The following is an 18,968-nucleotide window of genomic DNA, read 5'->3' on the forward strand; positions in this document are numbered from 1 at the left end:
TCCCTCCATCCCTCCGTCTCTCAGGGGAGGAGGTGAAGAATCCCCAGCGTGCCATCCCCATCGGCATCGTGTCGTCTCTGCTGATCTGCTTCGTGGCGTACTTCGGCGTGTCCGCGGCGCTCACCATGATGATGCCCTATTACCTGCTGGACAAGAACAGCCCCCTGCCCGTGGCCTTCGAGTACGTGGGATGGCAGGGAGCCACCTACGCCGTGGCAGTGGGCTCGCTATGTGCCCTGTCCACCAGGTGAGAAGACACACACATATGCACATGCACACGCACACACGCGTGCACACGCACACACACACACACACACACACACACACACACACACACACTACGGCACAGCTTGGCTAGAGGCATCAGCACCAATCACACACACACACACCACACACACACACACACACACCAGGGGTGGAACATAAGTTTTTTTCCCCACCAGTCAAGGTGGCAGGTAGATCTCACTGTTTTTACTAATCAAAGTGAATGGTGGGTTGAAAAATGTACCAGTCACCACTGAAATTTACCCTTCATTGGCAGGTGGACGGGTGCTTATTTCCATCCCTGACACACACACACACACACACACAAACACACACTTCTGGAGGCCGACACTTTCAAGATGGTTGCGGAAGCATTTTCTTTAGCCATCAGGCTATCTCTGTCATAACTAAATGAGGTTAAACTTTGCCCACTACGCCAAAACAATCCCTAACCATAACCTGTCAGTAAAGAAAAGTTTTGGCATGTTCAGTTTTAATAGTAACAACATGCTGACCAACAACACCCTGTTAAACTAGTGAGGCCAATAAATTGAGCCTCATAAATTACCCATTTCCTGGCTTAGTGGGGTCCCCACGCACATGCGCACACACGCGCACACACACACACACACACACACACACACACACACACACACACACACACACATACACACACACACACAAAGATCAAGACAGAAAGAATGCCTTTTTAAAAGTCACAGTAAGTTTGGATTAAATATATGTGCGTGTGCGTGTGCGTGTGTGTGCGAGCATGTGTCTTTCTATGTGGGGTGTACGGGAGTGCCGGGTCAGAGAGAGAGAGAGAGCAATAAAGCGTGGGTGTTGCCGGGGGTGTGTGCTGTGCTGTGCAGGTGTGCAGGTGTTGGGTTAGGTTAGGGGTAAGTAAGTGCATGTCAGTGCATGTGTGTATATTTAACTGGGGGGTTAAACATGAGCCTCCTACTAAAAGCAGCCTAACATGCGGCCCAGGGGAGAGAGGGGGAGAGAGAGAGGGTGGGAGTGGGGGCGGGGAAGGGGGAGTGTAATAAATCATAGCGCTCCTTACGTAACACTGAGTCTATCTCACATCAGCACTCAAACACATGGGACAGGTTTGGCCACCTAACCTGGGCTGTTTTATGGCCGCTGTCAGCCGTGTCGTGCATATCCACCATCGCACCACCCAGTGTTAATTTTGTCAGCTTTTTTACATTTAGTCTTAGTCTTAGTCACAATGATGAAAATCAATTTATTTTAGTCATTGCCTTCCCAATTTAGTCTTAGTCTTAGTCTAAATGACGAAAATCAATTTTAGTCTTAGTCAATTTTTAGTCATTTTAGTCATTTTAGTCAACACTGTACATAATAGAACTTCTCCACACACTGCTTCTCTTTTGAACATATATCATTGACTGTACAGAATAACCCTCTCCGCACACGGCTTCTCTTTTTAACATACATCATTGACTGTACAGAATAAACCTTCTTCACACACTGGTTCTCTTTTTCTAAATTTTATTGAACACCAGTGTTAATTTCGTCAGCTTTTTAAAATTTCGTCTTAGTCTTAGTCACAATGACGAAAATCAATTTTAGTCTTAGTCATATTTTAGTCATTGCCTTCCCAATTTAGTCTTAGTCTTAGTCTAAATGACGAAAATCAAAAAAGGGCATTGACGAAATATTTTAGTCATAGTCATGGTTGACGAAATTAACACTGGTACCACCTCTATCCACGAATCAGAGGAGCATCAGCAATTAGTTTTCATATGTGTGTGTGTATATGCGCGTGTGTGTGCGCGTGTGCATATGCGCGTGTGTGTGCATGCGTTTGTGTGGCCGACTCACGCGTGTGTATGTCGACCTTTTAGTAGTGCCACCCTTTCGACTGGCCATACTGATGGTGATCTGTGCCACATTCAGGAAATATACAGCTTTTATAGCTGTCTTCACATTACATAACAGTGCATTTAGCATGCTAGCTTTTAAATGCCAAGTCAACCTACAAAAGGAAGACAAAAGCAAACAAATGAAGGAAATGACAAGTTTTATTTTTCTGGAGTAATTGACAGTTGATTCCCGAAGAGTAATTGACAGCCGTCTTACCTTCTCCCCTTCTCCTTCCTTCTAAGAAATTGAATTTCTCCTGCTCGTTTGCGCAAAGGCTCATATTGTCCCACCTCCTCCTCCCCATATTCCCTCAGTTCATCAGTAGTAGCACTCCACCATCGCTTGATACACACTGGGGGGTGCCAGCAGATGTCATCCCGTATGGTCTCCATTCAAAGCATACCGGGGCAGAGGCCAGCTACCATGCCAAGCATGCTTTACTGTACACCAAGTACTCAAAGGGCAAACTAGTGAAATCATGACATGACATTTATTGGGCTTCTCCGTTGTTAATATCCGTACAATCATTGTTTGAATTTGGTAAGGAAAATCATATAACATTAACCCAAATCCAATTGCCCTGGTGATAAAAAAAGACTTGGCAAATGGAAAATGGAATTTAAATGGAATTGAAATGATTTTGTAACATTTAAAAAAAGAGCTCTCCATATTTGTTTGTTGTTGTTTGTTGTTTGAATGTTAATGTTCGTAAGTATATTCTGTAGAGTCAATAATTCAATTTGTAGAGTAAGAAAAGTCGATGGCTCTGTGTTTTTGTTGTATGTGTAGAACAAACTTTGCCTGTTTTCCTCAGACATGGACTTGAAATGTGTAGTCTGACTGCCAAGTGAATGTGGGATGACGGATGCTAATTTCAGTAGCAGTGTGTTGACCAGCGAGCTATTCAACACAGGGCTTGAACTCAGAGCACGGAATAGGACAGTGTACACACACATGTATGTGTGTGTATGTGTGTGTGTATGGGGGGGGGGATATTTGTTTGTGTGGTCGCTGCTAGGGTTCACTGACCTGCATGGCATGCCCCATTTCTCACTCGTGTGTGTCTGTGTGTGTGTGTGTGTCTGTGTGTGTGTGTGTGTATGTGGGCCTGTGTGTACATTTTTGCCTTTGTGTGTACACTACACGTGTGCATGTGCTTGTGTTTGACCTTGTGTGCACAAGCACATGTGCATGGGTATGTCTGTCTGCTTGCCCTTGTGTGTACATGCGTGTGTGTGTGTGTGTGTGTGTGTGTGTGTGTGTGTGTGTGTGTGTGTGTGTGTGTGTGTGTGTGTGTGTGTGTGTGTGTGTGTGTGTGTGCGTGCGTGTGTGTCCCTGTGAGTGTGTGTGTATGTGCATGTGCATGTGTATGTGCATGTGTCCTTGTTCCCGGGTGCGGTGCCAGCCTGCTGGGTGCCATGTTTCCGATGGCCTGGGGCCGGGCGGGTGACCTGGGTCATGGCTGAGGATAAGGACGTCCTGCTCTGCTCTTCACATACCTGGCTGGTGTTCACCCCCCAACACACACACCAACCAACCCCCCCCCTGCTTGCTACCTTCACCCCGGGCTCAGTGGCAGGTGAGGCTGGCTGACGGACGGACTGGCTGAGGTGCTGTTTCCACGTAGCAGGATATTTTTTTAGCAGGGTATTTTTTTCCCCTGTTTAGGTGTAAACGCAACATGTGGATAAAAATAAATCCTCCATTATAACAAATGCAGCCCCCTAAATAGGATATTTTTTTCTCCTGCTTTTTTAAAACCTGGATTATAAATATCTACTACGTGGAAACAGAAGGCCTCAACGAATGCAAAACCAATGCAACTTGGAGAAAAAAATATCCACATATAAAAATATCCAGCTACGTGGAAACAGCAACTGAACCCCTGTGTCTCAGACTTGAGCACTTGAGCACTTCAGACACTCTGTCTCAGTGCGTAGGGCGCTCTGCTCTCGCTGAAACGTTGGTTCATTCAGTGCACTGAAAGTGCCCAGATGATGCCCTATCATTGGCAAAAAACGCAGTGCTTGAACGATGGACAATGCACACACTAAACGGTTGCCATATTGATAATGAAACGGAAGAAACATGCCGTTGAGTTCAGTAGAGGAGTTTGGGCGACAGTTTCCTAATTCTGTAAGTAATGTTGTGGGACACCAACCTTTTCATGCCCAGCCAAGTATTGTATGCGAAATACCTTCCAGCTGGGATGAAGGAAATGTAAATACAAGCACGACACGGTGTGCAATGTAAACAGTAGCCAACCGATATTTTTGGTGAGCTAATGCTATACTCACCCGTTACTTCCAGTGAGGGCACAGTGCTTAAACTTTTCCACAACACTATGCACTAAAGACCCCAGTGCACTCTGAGCACTATGCACTAACGGTCAGTGCATTGACACAAGTGCACCATCTGAGACACAGGGAATGACTCAATGATTTGTTCACCGGATTATAATTATTTTCAGCTGTTGATTTTGCAACCAGAACGCTGGAATCTGCGCATGCAGACATTGAGTGCCTGTTTGAGATTGACAATTCCAACCAGGAAACCCATGTTTTGGTTGCAAATGGACAATAGTAAATGCTTTTAATCTGGAATGTAATTATTCGTTTGTGTCCATTCTAATATACAGTCATTGGACAGACTGACTGACAGACATAGACAACACTACTAATAACACCAAACATGACCCCTTTTCTGCTCTTTACTCTGTCATTGCCATAGTGGAATGCGTCTTGCATGTGTCTGTATGTGTGTGTGCGCATGTGAAATATCTGTCCATTGCGTTTACATGATCTTTTCCTCCACATTTATACCTGGTGTAGAGACTTAGCTGTGGTTTTCTTTACTGTACACGCCCCCTTCTGATCTACTGCTAATTGTTTTGTTTTCCTTTTTGATGTATGTCAGTGTGTTTGTTTTGTTGTCCTATATTTGGCTTTGGTGTTAATCCATCCCTCTCCTTTTCCATTCCTGTCTCCTGTTACTTTTTTCTCCCCTCTCTCTCTCTCTCTCTCTCTCTCTCTCTCTCTCTCTCTCTCTCTCTCTCTCTCTCTCTCTCTCTCTCTCTCTCTCTCTCTCTATCTCTCTCTCTCTCTGTCTCTGTCTCTCTCTCTCTCTCTCTCTCTTTCTCTCTCTCTCTCTCTGTCTCTGTCCCTGTCTCTCTCTCTCTCTCTCTATCTATCTATCTATCTTCTATCTGTCTCTCTCTCTCTCTCTCTCTCTCTCTTTCTCTCCTTCTTCTTCTCTTGCTATGGTTGCCTAGTCTGCTGGGCTCCATGTTCCCCCTTCCCCGTATTATCTTTGCCATGGCGCGCGACGGCCTCCTCTTCAAGTTCCTGTCGCGTGTGAGTGAGAGAAAGACGCCCATCATGTCCACCATGGCGGCCGGTGGTATGTCCGGTAAGCACCGATCCCAACCGAGCCAGCGGGTGCCAAAGGTCCAGAACGATAACTCAGCGCTACTGATACTGTATGAGGCTTCGGGAGGAGGCTTACTAACGTTGTACGCCAAACTCTGCTAGTTGGCATTGTAGGAATATAGAAATATACGTATATATATGCTACAGCATCCGTTACACTTGTACATAGTCTAAGTCAGTGGTTCTTAACCTTTTTTCTTCTGCCCCCCCCCAAAAAAAAACAGACTTCTACGTGTGTATACGCACTAAAGTGATTACAGTAATTACAATGATTCTTGCTCGAGACATTAATCAATACCATAATGATTTTACATGGGGACCGAAACATGTTTTAATTTAGTTTTGATTTGGCCTAATTATAATGTTCGCAAGTAGAATTTTGGTCTCAACCTCGAGGCAAACAAAATTCTGTGGACCGCCTGCAATCTCTGGCGCACCCCTTAGACCACTGGTCTAAGTGACAGCCTGTGCTTGTTGTAACGTGTGGTGTGCTTGTTGTAACGTGTGGTGTGCTTGTTGTAACGTGTTGGTGTGCTTGTTGGTGTGCTTGTTGTAACGTGTGGTGTGCTTGTTGGTGTGCTTGTTGTAACGTGTGGTGTGCTTGTTGGTGTGCTTGTTGTAACGTGTGGTGTGCTTGTTGGTGTGCTTGTTGTAACGTGTGGTGTGCTTGTTGTAACGTGTGGTGTGCTTGTTGTAACGTGTGGTGTGCTTGTTGTAACGTGTGGTGTGCTTGTTGTAACGTGTGGTGTGCTTGTTGTAACGTGTGGTGTGCTTGTTGTAACGTGTGGTGTGCTTGTTGGTGTGCTTGTTGTAACGTGTGGTGTGCTTGTTGGTGTGCTTGTTGGTGTGCTTGTTGTAACGTGTGGTGTGCTTGTTGGTGTGCTTGTTGTAACGTGTGGTGTGCTTGTTGTAACGTGTGGTGTGCTTGTTGTAACGTGTGGTGTGCTTGTTGTAACGTGTGGTGTGCTTGTTGGTGTGCTTGTTGTAACGTGTGGTGTGCTTGTTGGTGTGCTTGTTGTAATGTGTGGTGTGCTTGTTGTAACGTGTGGTGTGCTTGTTGTAACGTGTGGTGTGCTTGTTGTAACGTGTGGTGTGCTTGTTGTAACGTGTGGTGTGCTTGTTGTAACGTGTGGTGTGCTTGTTGTAACGTGTGGTGTGCTTGTTGTAACGTGTGGTGTGCTTGTTGTAACGTGTGGTGTGCTTGTTGGTGTGCTTGTTGTAACGTGTGGTGTGCTTGTTGGTGTGCTTGTTGTAATGTGTGGTGTGCTTGTTGTAACGTGTGGTGTGCTTGTTGTAATGTGTGGTGTGCTTGTTGTAATGTGTGGTGTGCTTGTTGTAACGTGTGGTGTGCTTGTTGTAATGTGTGGTGTGCTTGTTGTAACGTGTGGTGTGCTTGTTGGTGTGCTTGTTGTAACGTGTGGTGTGCTTGTTGTAACGTGTGGTGTGCTTGTTGTAACGTGTGGTGTGCTTGTTGTAACGTGTGGTGTGCTTGTTGTGACGTGTGGTGTGCTTCTTGTGTCCTGCAGCGGTGATGGCCTTCCTGTTTGACCTGAAGGATCTGGTGGACCTCATGTCCATTGGCACACTGCTGGCCTACACCCTGGTGGCTGCCTGTGTTTTGGTGCTCAGGTGAGGCCCTGCCTGGGGGGTTAGCATGTGTCCTAAAATGGGTCTGTGTAATCGTGCATGAAATGAGCACCAGCCAACCGGCCAAATGCTGGTGAAATTTCAGTTTGACTGGTAGAAAGGACCAACTTACCAGCCACTTTGACCCAAAAGTGAGTGTCTGTTTCAGTTTGGCTAGTAAGATTAGCATCTACGGTCCATGTTGGCGGGTGATGAAGAGGCTAATGTGTGATGTTCCCCTTAGGTACCACACTCACAAACTGCGTCTCATTATTTATTTATATTACCACCATGTCCAAAAAGCAAACGCGTTTCGGCTATCAAGCCTTCATCAGTGCGTGGTCCACGTGGTCCACGCACTGATGAAGGCTTGATAGCCGAAACGCGTTTGCTTTTTGGACATGGTGGTAATATAAGTAATATAAATAAATAATGAGACGCAGTTTGTGCGTGCAGATTATTCTTCCTTAAGTTGATACATTTTATTGCGCACCCAAAGACTTTCGTTTTTTCCACGAAGTTGAGCGCGCCGTCCTTTGCCAAAACCCCTTAGGTACCAGCCGGCACAGCCCAGCATGGAGTACCAGATGGCCAGCACCCAGGAGGACGGGGAGCTGACCGAGTCCCTTGGTGCCCCCAGCATGGGCGTGCTGCCTGGGGTGGAGGAGCACTTCAGCCTCAAGACCCTGCTCTTCCCAGAGATCGCTGAGCCCAGTCACCTGTCCGGCTTCTCCGTCAATATCTGCGCCAGCATCCTCGGTGAGAGACAAAACAAAAAGCTCAGTGTTGCCGTAAGTGTCAAAAGTAAAAGTACAAGTTAAAAAAAAAAGGAACACAGTTTCCGTCCAACACAGGTAACTTATCTAAGTAATGAGGAGACCTGTCTACTTGTCTTGTCAGCTGATTCTGTGTTGGTTGGGTTGTGATGTGAAAATTGTGCTGGGTTCTTCGTAGGTTTTCAGGGTTTTCCAGGAACAACTCAGTCTACCTCATTAGGTACAATGGAATAACTGGTGTAACAGCTATGTAATGTCATGTGCTTGTGTTGTATTTGCACCACGAATGTACTTTTACTTTTGACACTTCTGAGTGTTGCCCATATGAAAAGGAGTTACAGAAGACCTACAAAGTTATTCATACATGGACTATAAAAGTGTTTTGACACTACACAACCGGCCCATTCCTTTTTCCCCTCTTATGTACAACATACACATATGCGGCTTCTCCATCATCAACGTCACGGTAGAGTCAAACAAGGGTGGGGAAAACACCCCTAGATGATACCTCCAGTTCTACAAAGTATTAAGCAAAGGCTGTGAATACTTTTGTAAAAATGATCGTGCAAACTTCAAAGAGCTCTGATTGTCCTGAAGATGTTACATACTGTATGTGCACTTGGTCACACACGGTTACAGTCAATCCGGAAAGTATTCACAGCGCTTCACTTTTTTCACATTTTATTATCTTACAGCCTTACTCCAAATGCTACAAATGAATCTCTGCTGTCAAAATCCTACACAAATTATTCCATAATGACCATGTGAAAAACAAGTTGTCTTGACAGTTTTGAAAATGTATACAAATAAAAAACAAAGAAATCATTTTTACAAAAGTATTCACAGCCTTTGCTTAATACTTTGTAGAACCACCTTTGGCAGCAACTACATTCATTTTTTTATTTCGAAATGAAAATACTTTCCCGATTGACTGTAACCGTGTGTGACCAAGTGCACATACAGTACGTAACATCTTCAGGACAGTCAGAGCTCTTTGAAGTTTGCACGATACTGGAGGTATCATCTAGGTGTGTTTTCCCCACCCTTGTTTGACTCTACCGTGACGTTGATGGAGAAGCCGTATAGGATTTTGACAACAGAGATTCATTTGTAGCATTTGGAATAAGGCTGTAAGATAATAAAATGTGAAAAAAGTGAAGCGCTGTGAATACTTTCCGGATTGACTGTACATGCGAATATAAGGCACACAGCAAGCATGTCCCCGGCCTGACCCTCTTTGCCCCGTCACCCCCTCCCTCCTCCTCCCGTGGTCCTCCCTGTTCCCCATTGCAGGCCTGTTGATCCTGGTGTTCAGCATCCTGTCGGTGCAGACTACTGCTCTGTGGGAGGTGGTGGCCATGATGACCATCATCTTCATGGTCTGCATGCTGCTGGTCTTCATCATCTGGAGGCAGCCCCAGAGCAGGACCAAGCTCTCCTTCAAGGTACACTGTAAACCCCAACATGTTCCACGAACTCAAACATTTTGTGGAAACTTATTCCCATTAAAGTTTCAGTTTTGTGACCAAATGTTTTACGTAAATACTACATACATTCATGCATATGAAGGACACAAAATCTTTTAGAAAATGATTAAAAACTTTGAAATGATTGAAAAGATTGAAAACATTAAAGATCGCCTCTCAACGTAATTTAATTAATATTGCCGTGTTCCCAATTGTTATTGAATGTGTTACGCGTTGGTCCTGTTTTAAAAAACGTTCTGGTTGCTTTGTTTCAAGACGTTTTTGCAAGCTGGCAAGGTGGCTTGTGGAGAAACGAGAGAGTGTTCCGTGTTTCTCGTGGAAATGCGTCTCTGATTGGCTCACTCCTCCTGCTCTCAAAGAAACGCGTCTCTGATTGGCTCAGTCCTCCAGCCTTGGGAGAGAATGTAATGGGAAACAGAGTCGCCACTTCCCCGGATGGTACTGCACTATAGGGGCGCCAACGGAGGCGTGCAGGCTCCATTCAGGGCTGTGCTCTTTCGACAGCGACCCCTAGGCGAGCTGTAGGCACGGAGCAACCGGAGTGAGCAGGCTTTATGTATGAGGCTTTGTGCTGTGTGTGTACCTGAGAGTAGCAACCAGCTGATAGCTAAGCTAAGCTATGTTTCGGACCACCAGACGTTGCTTGTTTTGAAAACAAGCAGAAAAAAATTACTCGACATGTTTTTAGATAAATGGGTCGATATAAACCTTTGTGGGCAACGCCTTCTTTCGACGTGACGAAACACAGACAGGCTTTCGTGATTCGCTCGTTTCTCTGCATTATTGATGTAAATTGGGAAACACCGGGAAACACAGCCAGGAGAGTTGACGCACCGCTATGAGAGCCTTGCAAGTGAGTTTAACTTGGGGTGACCGTCCGATCTTCGAAAGGAGTGAGTAAAACTGAGTTTTATCGGAAGTTGGCCTTTAATTCCATAATTAGAGTTTTAGTTTTTATCAGCCCAAGTCAAGCATGTACTCAGAGCAGGACCAAGCTCCTGTCCAACACTTCCTGTCCAACTCTCACACTGTCCTGTCAAAAAAAGTCGAAAAAGACACACAAAAAATATTTAAGCGTAAATTCTGCCAAGTCTTTCGGAAAAGCTCAATCAAAAATGTTTTCAATTCATTTCAAATACGCATTGCCACTAGCACACATGCACACTTTATCAAGTTGACTCAACTCAGTGAAATCAACAACATCATGACTTAAAATGAGTTAAGTTGAGCCAACACATAATATTTATAGTCATAAGTGTAAAATATGCGAAATCTTTTGGAAAAACTCAATCAAAAATGTTTTCAATTGATTTCAAATACGCATTGCCACTAGTACGCGTACACACATTATCAAGTTGACTCAACTCAGTGAAAGCAACAACATCATGACTTAAAGTGACTTAAGTTGAAACAACACATAATATTTATAGTCAGGAGAGTAAAATATGCTAAATATTATGGAAAAACTCAATCAATTTTTAAAAAAAATTGTTTTCAAATACGCATTGCCACTAGCACGTGTACACACATTATCAAGTTGACTCAACTCAACTCAGTGAAAGCAACAATATCATGACTTAAAATGAGTTAAGTTGAGCCAACACATAATATTTCTTTACAGTGTATTACAATTGCAAACCTGTCTGCTTTTCTCTGCTGTTGTCCAGGTACCCTTCCTGCCCTTCCTGCCGGTCGTCAGCATGTTTGTGAACGTCTACCTGATGATGCAGCTGGACAGGGGCACCTGGGTGCGCTTCGCCGTTTGGATGGCTATTGGTCAGTACTTCTACTTTACTACTTTACTAACTCCAGCCCCTTGTGTGTGGAGACACAATCCAGTGTTAATTCAACTCCTTTCTGAGAATATGTACGGTCTAATCCAACTTTTATTGTGAAACTCACCTCTTTGAATGTTGAATTAACACTGTCAAGTCACAATATGCTCTGAAACAGTGTTACATTAAACTCAATATTCAAAGAGTTGAATGAACAGTAATTTGCTGGGAACTGTGTCCTCTCTTGTAGTCATTCATTATCAGAGGTGTCAATATTAAAAGTAAATGCATGGTGTAGTAATTACAACACTAGCACGTGATATTACATAGCACTATTTACTCAATTGTACCTGTACCTACAGTAATGAGATAGATAGACTGTGTTGTTACTTAAAAACCCTAATAAAGACAAAGTTGATCCAACAAATTCAGAGTCAGCTGATCGTAAGACAAGTACACTGGTCTACTGGTTACTCAGATAAGTTACCTGTGTTGGAAGGAAACTGTGTTTCTTTTTTTTTCACTTTGACAGTTGACACCTCTGTTCATTACCACTGCATTTCTTGCTGTAGGGTTTGTGATCTACTTTGGTTACGGCATCCGGCACAGTGCGGAAGCGGGCGTGAGCCGGCGGGAGCGGCCTGAGGAGGAGCTGAGAGAGTACAAGCCCATGACGGAAATCAACGGGGACGCCCGCGCCTCCCCGGAAAAGGAGGCCTTCCTCCTCACCAACGGCCTCAGCAGCAGAGTCGACGACGAGGGCGACCTGCTCGAGTCATAAACAACAAACACCCACAACAATCACCCACCGCCTGTTTGCTCGTTGTACATTTTATATTTACCAAAAAAAAAACCACCAACAGCAAAAAACGGAATGTACATTTGACACTACGCGATGTCAAGGAGGAGTATTACATGCCCAAATGACTTCTTTCTTTTGTTTTTAAACAAAAAAACACTTTTTTGCTAAAACGAGAGCACAAGTTATCCCAAGAGAAACCATATCACAGACAGGCAGGTGTACTGCCTCCAGCCATTAGGAGGAGGTAGAGGAGGTGGAGGAGGTGGAGCAGTCCTTGCAGTGTTTGAAAGCTGTTGAATGTTTTGTCTGGACCTAAACTGTGTGCTGTAAGCTCAGGGTTAGAGTTCTTTGCATTTTTGGAGGTGTGGGGTCAGTTGTCACGGGCCCAGGGAAATGGGAGGTCCAGATTTAGGTTCTTTGTCACGGGCCCAGGGAAATGGGAGGTCCAGATTTAGGTTCTTTGTCACGGGCCCAGCCAAAGCTGTCAGCGGCCCTGGACAGCAGTTGCATGAGGTTTTTCTACTATTGATATTATCTTGAAACATTTGAAGAGTTTGCTTCCAAAGTGCTATATAAAAAAACATTTAGTGGTATGAAGTGAGAAGCACAATTAAATAAACACATGCCATTTTTTAAATAATTTTGAAAATGGATATGTTAAGTTTTGGAAACAAGCTCTTCATTTCGTTCTTTGCGAGGCGTGTCTTCATTACTTATTGAGGACCCTCTCAGATATCGATCCACAAGCTGCAATATTTGATCAACATTGCTTTTTTACAGCTCACTTGATGATGCAACAAAAAGAAACTCGCTTGCTTAGAATAGCCTTTCCCTGTATGTTACCAGATAACCTAACAGGTGTTGTTGTTGTTTTTTTAGCAGGACATCATGCTAGTCTGTTGCACAGATTCAGTTTATCTCGTCTTGGGCTCTTCAGCTTTCTGATACACAGGGCTCAAAGGGCTAACATCTTACAAAAACACCCCTTTTCTATTTTTTTCATTAAAACAAATCGCGTCCTGACGATACGGATACCTACAAAGCTAAAAGGCAGTTACTACACATTTAGGCAACATTGAGTACAGATTAGACATGCTTTGCTTGTGTTGTTAGTGACTAAATCTCTTGTTGTTTTCTTACAAATTCTTGTTATTCTTCCCACAACATTTTGACTGGAACGCACAATTCTCTTCGTTCCAATGTTTGAATAGTCACTGCACTTTGTCTGTTGTATGTTAGTGTTGAGTTTCAACATACTGTGTGCTACATGCTGTTGGATTATCTTTTCTTGTGTTGTTGAGGTTTGAATAGGCTGGAAGTGTTACAGTACTTGCACACGCACCCGTCCTGGGCGGTTTTGTGTGTGTGTGTGTGTGTGTGTGTGTGTGTGTGTGTGTGTGTGTGTGTGTGTGTGTGTGTGTTTGTGTGTTTGTGTGGCTGTGTGTGTGCGCGCGCATGTGTGTGTGTGTGTGTGTGTGTGTGTGTGTGTGTGTGTGTGTGTGTGTGTGTGTGTGTGTGTGTGTGTTGTTGTTGTTGTCGTCGTTGTTTATTCAGACGGGTTGTAGCTATTGTCAGTGGACATTTTTCTTCACAGTGCTGGATACTGTGTTTATTTGTAAACTAGTTAACCCTAGAGCCTCTAGACCTTAACGCTGCCCTAAGTGCCTTGTAGGTTAAGAGGTTTATGCAATTTACTCTTTCTGATATTGACATATGTTGCACTTGAGGTGCACAAGTATTGTAGTGAGTTAAATGTTGAATGTTAATCGGTTGTTGATACTGTATAGGCAATAAATAAGACGGTTTGGTGGATCCATGATAGCAGACACCAAGTATGCCAGGTACACCAAGTCCCTACTGCCATCCTATGCAGTAGTCAAACATTACGGAAGCGACTATGTAGCACCTCCGAATACCCTAGTAGGTTTTCAACCAGGAGGCAAAGTGTGCGTTCCAATATGCAACCTTGCGTCCTCCACTTGTGCTTGTGGCCTCGCCCCGCCTACTGGCCCCTCCTCTGTGGAGAAAACAAATAAGTTTCCCCGCTGTCAACCTAGCCAAAACAATTTTTGTGGGACTATTCTTCATTCACCATCCACTTTGCAAAGGAGAAAATGACTATACAATTGACCTTTTGCGAGATATTGAAATATAATGCTGTTGTCAGGGATGTCATCATAACATATTACTTCCTGGTTCGAGGCCACAAGCACAAGTGGAGGACGCAAGGTCGCATATTGGAACGCTCCCAAACAGTACCTGGATGACTTTCTATATCCGGTCATATTTGCAGTAGGCAAACAATGGTTACTTTACTATCCCAGAAGTCCACGGGAGGTCGACAACTGCACTTGGTTGTTAGCGCCATCAGGATCAGGGGCGCCCGAGGTTATGTAAATGACGGTATTGTAGTAAATCCAAATTGTGCTTACTATTTGGCTAGCTTTCTACACAGAAACTACTGGTTAGGACGCAGAGTGATAGCTACATGTAAGGAGACAGTGCCTATTCGGATGGAGCCCTGAGCTCTGAATGTTGCACCGTTAAAGGTGGTTGTTAACTGCCACTAATGACTAATAGGTATGTAAAGCGCTCAAGATATGTATACTATTGAAAAATTATCTGAAATAGTGTTAGAGTCCATGTATTAACGTTTATTGTTTTCAAACAGAATGTAGTGATGATGTCATATCAGGGACTCGACCTCAGCAGAGAGGCTCTAGAATCTTGGGTCTCCAGTCCCCAACGTGATGTCATGCAGTTGGAACATTTTGAGGACTGATTTTTTTTGTCCCTTACAATATCTCAGATAGTGTGATGCTTGACCAGCCTGCCAGGCAAGAATATTTTCTGCCACTAGGGGTCGTCTTGTTTGCCAGTGCAACATCGCACAAAGTATTGGATCAAGATTCTTTTAAAGCAGGGGTGAGGAACCTTTTTCATTTGAAGGGCCACTTCAAATTTGATGAAGTCCTCCAAGGGCCATACTATGACCACAAACCAGGATTTCCTCCTGCACTTTAGGCCGATATTGAAGGCACCTTTATAACAGACCCCACATTCATAGGTCCCCTGGAAGTACAACTTAATTGCATTGCAAAGTCATTTTCTAAGATTGCTTTACAAAACACATTTCGTGTCATGTGAAACTGCATAACATTAAAATAAAATGGTTCCCCATAGTATCCCCTTCCACGGTTTAAATTGTGGCTCGAAAATACTGGAGTGATTGGATGTTACAGACATCTAAACCGTCCTCATTCTTCCTGATTATTGTAGGCCCCATGCTTTCTCCGTACCCTGACATGCATGGCAGTGCCGTCGGCATTTAGGGTCGTCAACACACTAAGCTCTTTAGTATTAGGTACCAGTCTGTTTTTAGGACACTTATCAGACTTTTTCTGTATATAAGAAATTGATTGTTGTTTGTAAATGGCAAATTGTGCTTTTGTAAAAAGTGAAATATTGATGTGTATGTGAAGATATAGCTACCGGTATACTAGTTAAAAAAAAGTCAGTTTGTTGTTTATGTATATCTTTCAATGTCTACTGTCTATACCTGCTTATTGTATGCTATTTTATTTTAAGAAAAAAAGAAAAGTGAATAATTTAACTTGTGTCTTTGGACTCTGTGTGGCCTTAACTCCAAGTGTATTAGAATTCAGCTTATATCTGTTTGTAATCTGTTTTGATGATGCATAGAAGCAGCATTCCAAACTCTACACTCTGTTTATCTGGCCCCCACTTGGTTGTCAATATACATGTATGTGTTTTTGTGGCTATTCTCTTGAATGTGGAGGGTAAAAGCAGTACGTAGTAAGCACAGCATAAATTGTTACATGGGTTGGTGTTTTCAAGCACCATAGTTAAACAAAGGCACAGAGGATGTGTGACAAATAGCCAAATAATGATGTGTGATGTGTAATGAGTGTGTGTGTGTGTGTGTGTGTGTGTGCGTGCGTGCGTGCGTGCGTGTGTGTGTGTGTGCGTGCNTGCGTGCGTGCGTGCGTGCGTGCATATTTCTGATTTTCCACGTATATGAGATTTGTATTGCCATGCTATTTTTATATTTTCATCCATTGTTTTCCTATGAGCTGTCCCAAAATAGTCAATTGTAGCAAGCGGATCGTCAGTGATGAGGACAGCAAAATGCCTATAATGACACCCTCTGGGACTGTGCAGCCTTGTGAGCCGAACTGGCACCAGTCAGGCAACAGCATCTCACTTGAACTTTGAAATTACACACATCTTTGAGTATTATAGTGTGGGCTATACCACTGTGTGTGTGTGTGTGTGTGTGTGTGTGTGTGTGTGTGTGTGTGTGTGTGTGTGTGTGTGTGTGTGTGTACATGTGTCATATGTCATATTCTGATATACTGTATTTGTGTGTTTGCCTCCTTTGTGTTGTAGACATCGACACAGATGATTTCCATGGCAGGAAATCTAGTATTTCAGAAAATGTGTAATAGACCTACATGCAGCTTTCATAGGGATTTCTTTCAGATAAACATATAGGCCTATGTCTGTTACTGTTAAAAATGTAAACAGAGTGGGGTTGACTATTAAAAACATATGCAATATGATATCTATATTACTGGTGTCTCTTGAAACAGTACAGTTGTATCCTACACTATTTCTCACTATTTCACACTTTTTCTCCGTTAATTGTCTGTCATAGCCTAACCTCTGTGTAAGGTGAACATCGCCAGCATTCTATTTTAGACTAAATGAACAGCGCAGTTTGAAACTAATTTCCCTTGGCTTCTCAGTCCGCCTACCGGTCCATTTGCAAGTCGACAGCATGTAGGATGGGGTAATGCCCTCTACGGGGCGCGTGGAACCGTGAGAGAGACAGGGCGCGGGCAAGAGGAGGATGCTATGAAACCACACCATGCACGGAAAACGTGCGCGTCTGTGTTATTGATATCCACACACAGCGGTCTGACTGTGCGGTGCTGAGAAGGAGCTGCCGCGTTGCGTTGGTCGGATTCCTGGGCTGCAGAAGAGAGGACCGATTGGACATTGACATCTGGATGGGGCACATTTTATGAATGTAAGGTAAGCCGATAACGTGGCGTTATGGTCTTTAAATTAATTAGATAGAATTCATTACAACGCAAAGAACACTAAGTGGCATTGTGTGTGTGTGTGTGTGTTTTTTTTTTTTTACAAGAAATGCACTAAACAAGCATTCGTTTTTGCTGTTGGGTTTGTAGAACTGGCAATAGCCTATTTGTAGATCCGATGCAGTGCGTGGGATTATTTTAGGCACACTTAAGCTACCTTTAACAATGCCAGGTAACTGCAGGTTAAGCATCACATGCGGCGCAGGTGGACTAGAGTCGCTGCCGCAGCCATTGTTGGCTTTGGGGTGTTTGTGCAGTCATGACAGAAACAACCGCCTGAATATTCAGAGAGAAATGCTTCATTTCTGGAACAGTAAATTCACCAACCGGTTGTGTTTACCCTAACATTCGGCCATATCCAGTGATTCCAATCAACACCTCCCGCATCACCTTATTGATAACTCTTGGTCGGTAGCCTATTCATTTCTCTTCCCTAACACTGAGGTTGGTTATGCTAATCAGACAAAATATTATAACGTCAAAAAGATGAGAATTGCTGCACAGCATATGCTATTCAGCCATGTAGCCTACAGCATTCATTCTCTCTGTAAAGCTTGGGGGCTAGACCCATGCATAGTTCGCGCTTGGTTTTTACTACAATTTCTGTCCAGCATGCACAGGCTCTTGCAATGGCAGCAGCACATAGTTGTGCAGTCTTCCAATGAGGTCTTGTTATTACGACGCTAATGTAATTAAGACATGCTTGTAATGAAAGCCATTTCAAGTCTGATCACTTTACGTTCTCTCCACCTGCTTGATAATTGGAGTGTTTTGAGCGCGCACATTAGGCTTTGGCTCGGCATACGCATCTCTCATGTTCTCCAACACCACTCCAAGAGATACAGGTTAACTATCGCAACAACCTATTTATTATCAGAGACTCAATACTTCATTTGCCTCCTTAAAAATACAGACTTCTTAGATATACAATCCAATCAGAGACTGTAGGTACCTTCGTCCCCAAATGTGCCCATTATGAAGCGGTGTGAAGACAGAGCAGAGCGCACGCTTTTGTCCTGCACTCCTCTGCCAATGGAATTGAGTGGAGCTGGTCGTTGGGAGGGGTATCATACTGATCGTGTCCTGTGAGTAAATAGACACAAATTCTCACACTTGAAGTCTGTGCAAGGATAGGCCTGTCTTTACTGATTCTGCAAACTTTCAGTCGTGATGAAGGTCTAACAACCAAATGCTTTCAACATCAGTAAATCATGGCACAGACTTCGAGTGTGCAGAATTAGTTTGTTTGATTATGGTTTTCATTTAATCATGCACCTTGTTTCCTTGGACTCTTGTACTTCATACAGGCTATCATACCTGAGACTGCCATCCCTTTCACTGTGTCATCATCTCTTCACATTACACATCAGAGAGATGAGAAACAGCATTGCTTCCTTTTTAAAAAGAACAAATGAAAAGTCACTTGTATGGCTTTTTTGTAGTTTATTTTTTCATGTATGCAACAGCGTGAAGGCTGAATTGAATTTGTCAACAGATGAGTGAAACAAATTGCTCAGAGACTAAGGAGGCAGAATTTTAACTCCATTCAAAGGTGTTTCTCTCACCCCTTGCTTCTTTGTTGAAAAATAAATAAATAAAAATAAATAAATAAAAATGGTGAAACTTCAGACGGAGAGAGAGACATGAATTCGGCTCTTCCTGTATGTCATCAAGTGCCTTTCATCCACTCAAAGGAACGAACGCAGATCCAAAGAACATTTTCCTGGGCTGCGATAGCTTTTATCTGCTGTCTGTCTCCACCTGTTACCAGGGGCAACACAACAAATGATGCAT

General features: G+C 43.6%; 1 protein-coding gene across 2 annotated transcripts in view; it reads left to right on the forward strand.

Annotated features, from left to right (window-relative positions):
- The window catches only part of slc7a1a (solute carrier family 7 member 1a), a 24,178-nt gene extending 11,274 nt beyond the window's left edge, over window positions 1-12,904 (forward strand). Inside the window, exons 6-13 of one of the 2 annotated variants that reach the window (XR_010035453.1) lie at window positions 25-247; window positions 5,426-5,562; window positions 7,109-7,211; window positions 7,762-7,967; window positions 9,278-9,429; window positions 11,139-11,247; window positions 11,819-12,448; window positions 12,492-12,904. Coding sequence is in view for 1 of the 2 variants with exons in the window: in XM_063202799.1 (XP_063058869.1) it covers window positions 25-247; window positions 5,426-5,562; window positions 7,109-7,211; window positions 7,762-7,967; window positions 9,278-9,429; window positions 11,139-11,247; window positions 11,819-12,027 (1,139 nt within the window). In the remaining variant the exon portion in view is untranslated. Of the gene's footprint in view, window positions 1-24; window positions 248-5,425; window positions 5,563-7,108; window positions 7,212-7,761; window positions 7,968-9,277; window positions 9,430-11,138; window positions 11,248-11,818 lie in introns of both variants that reach the window. The other variant, XM_063202799.1, reaches the window with a different exon arrangement.
- Window positions 12,905-18,968: the final 6,064 nt, after the last annotated feature.

This window comes from Engraulis encrasicolus, chromosome 7 (genome assembly GCF_034702125.1).
Source record: "Engraulis encrasicolus isolate BLACKSEA-1 chromosome 7, IST_EnEncr_1.0, whole genome shotgun sequence".
In the NCBI taxonomy this organism is placed as follows: Eukaryota; Metazoa; Chordata; class Actinopteri; order Clupeiformes; family Engraulidae; genus Engraulis; species Engraulis encrasicolus.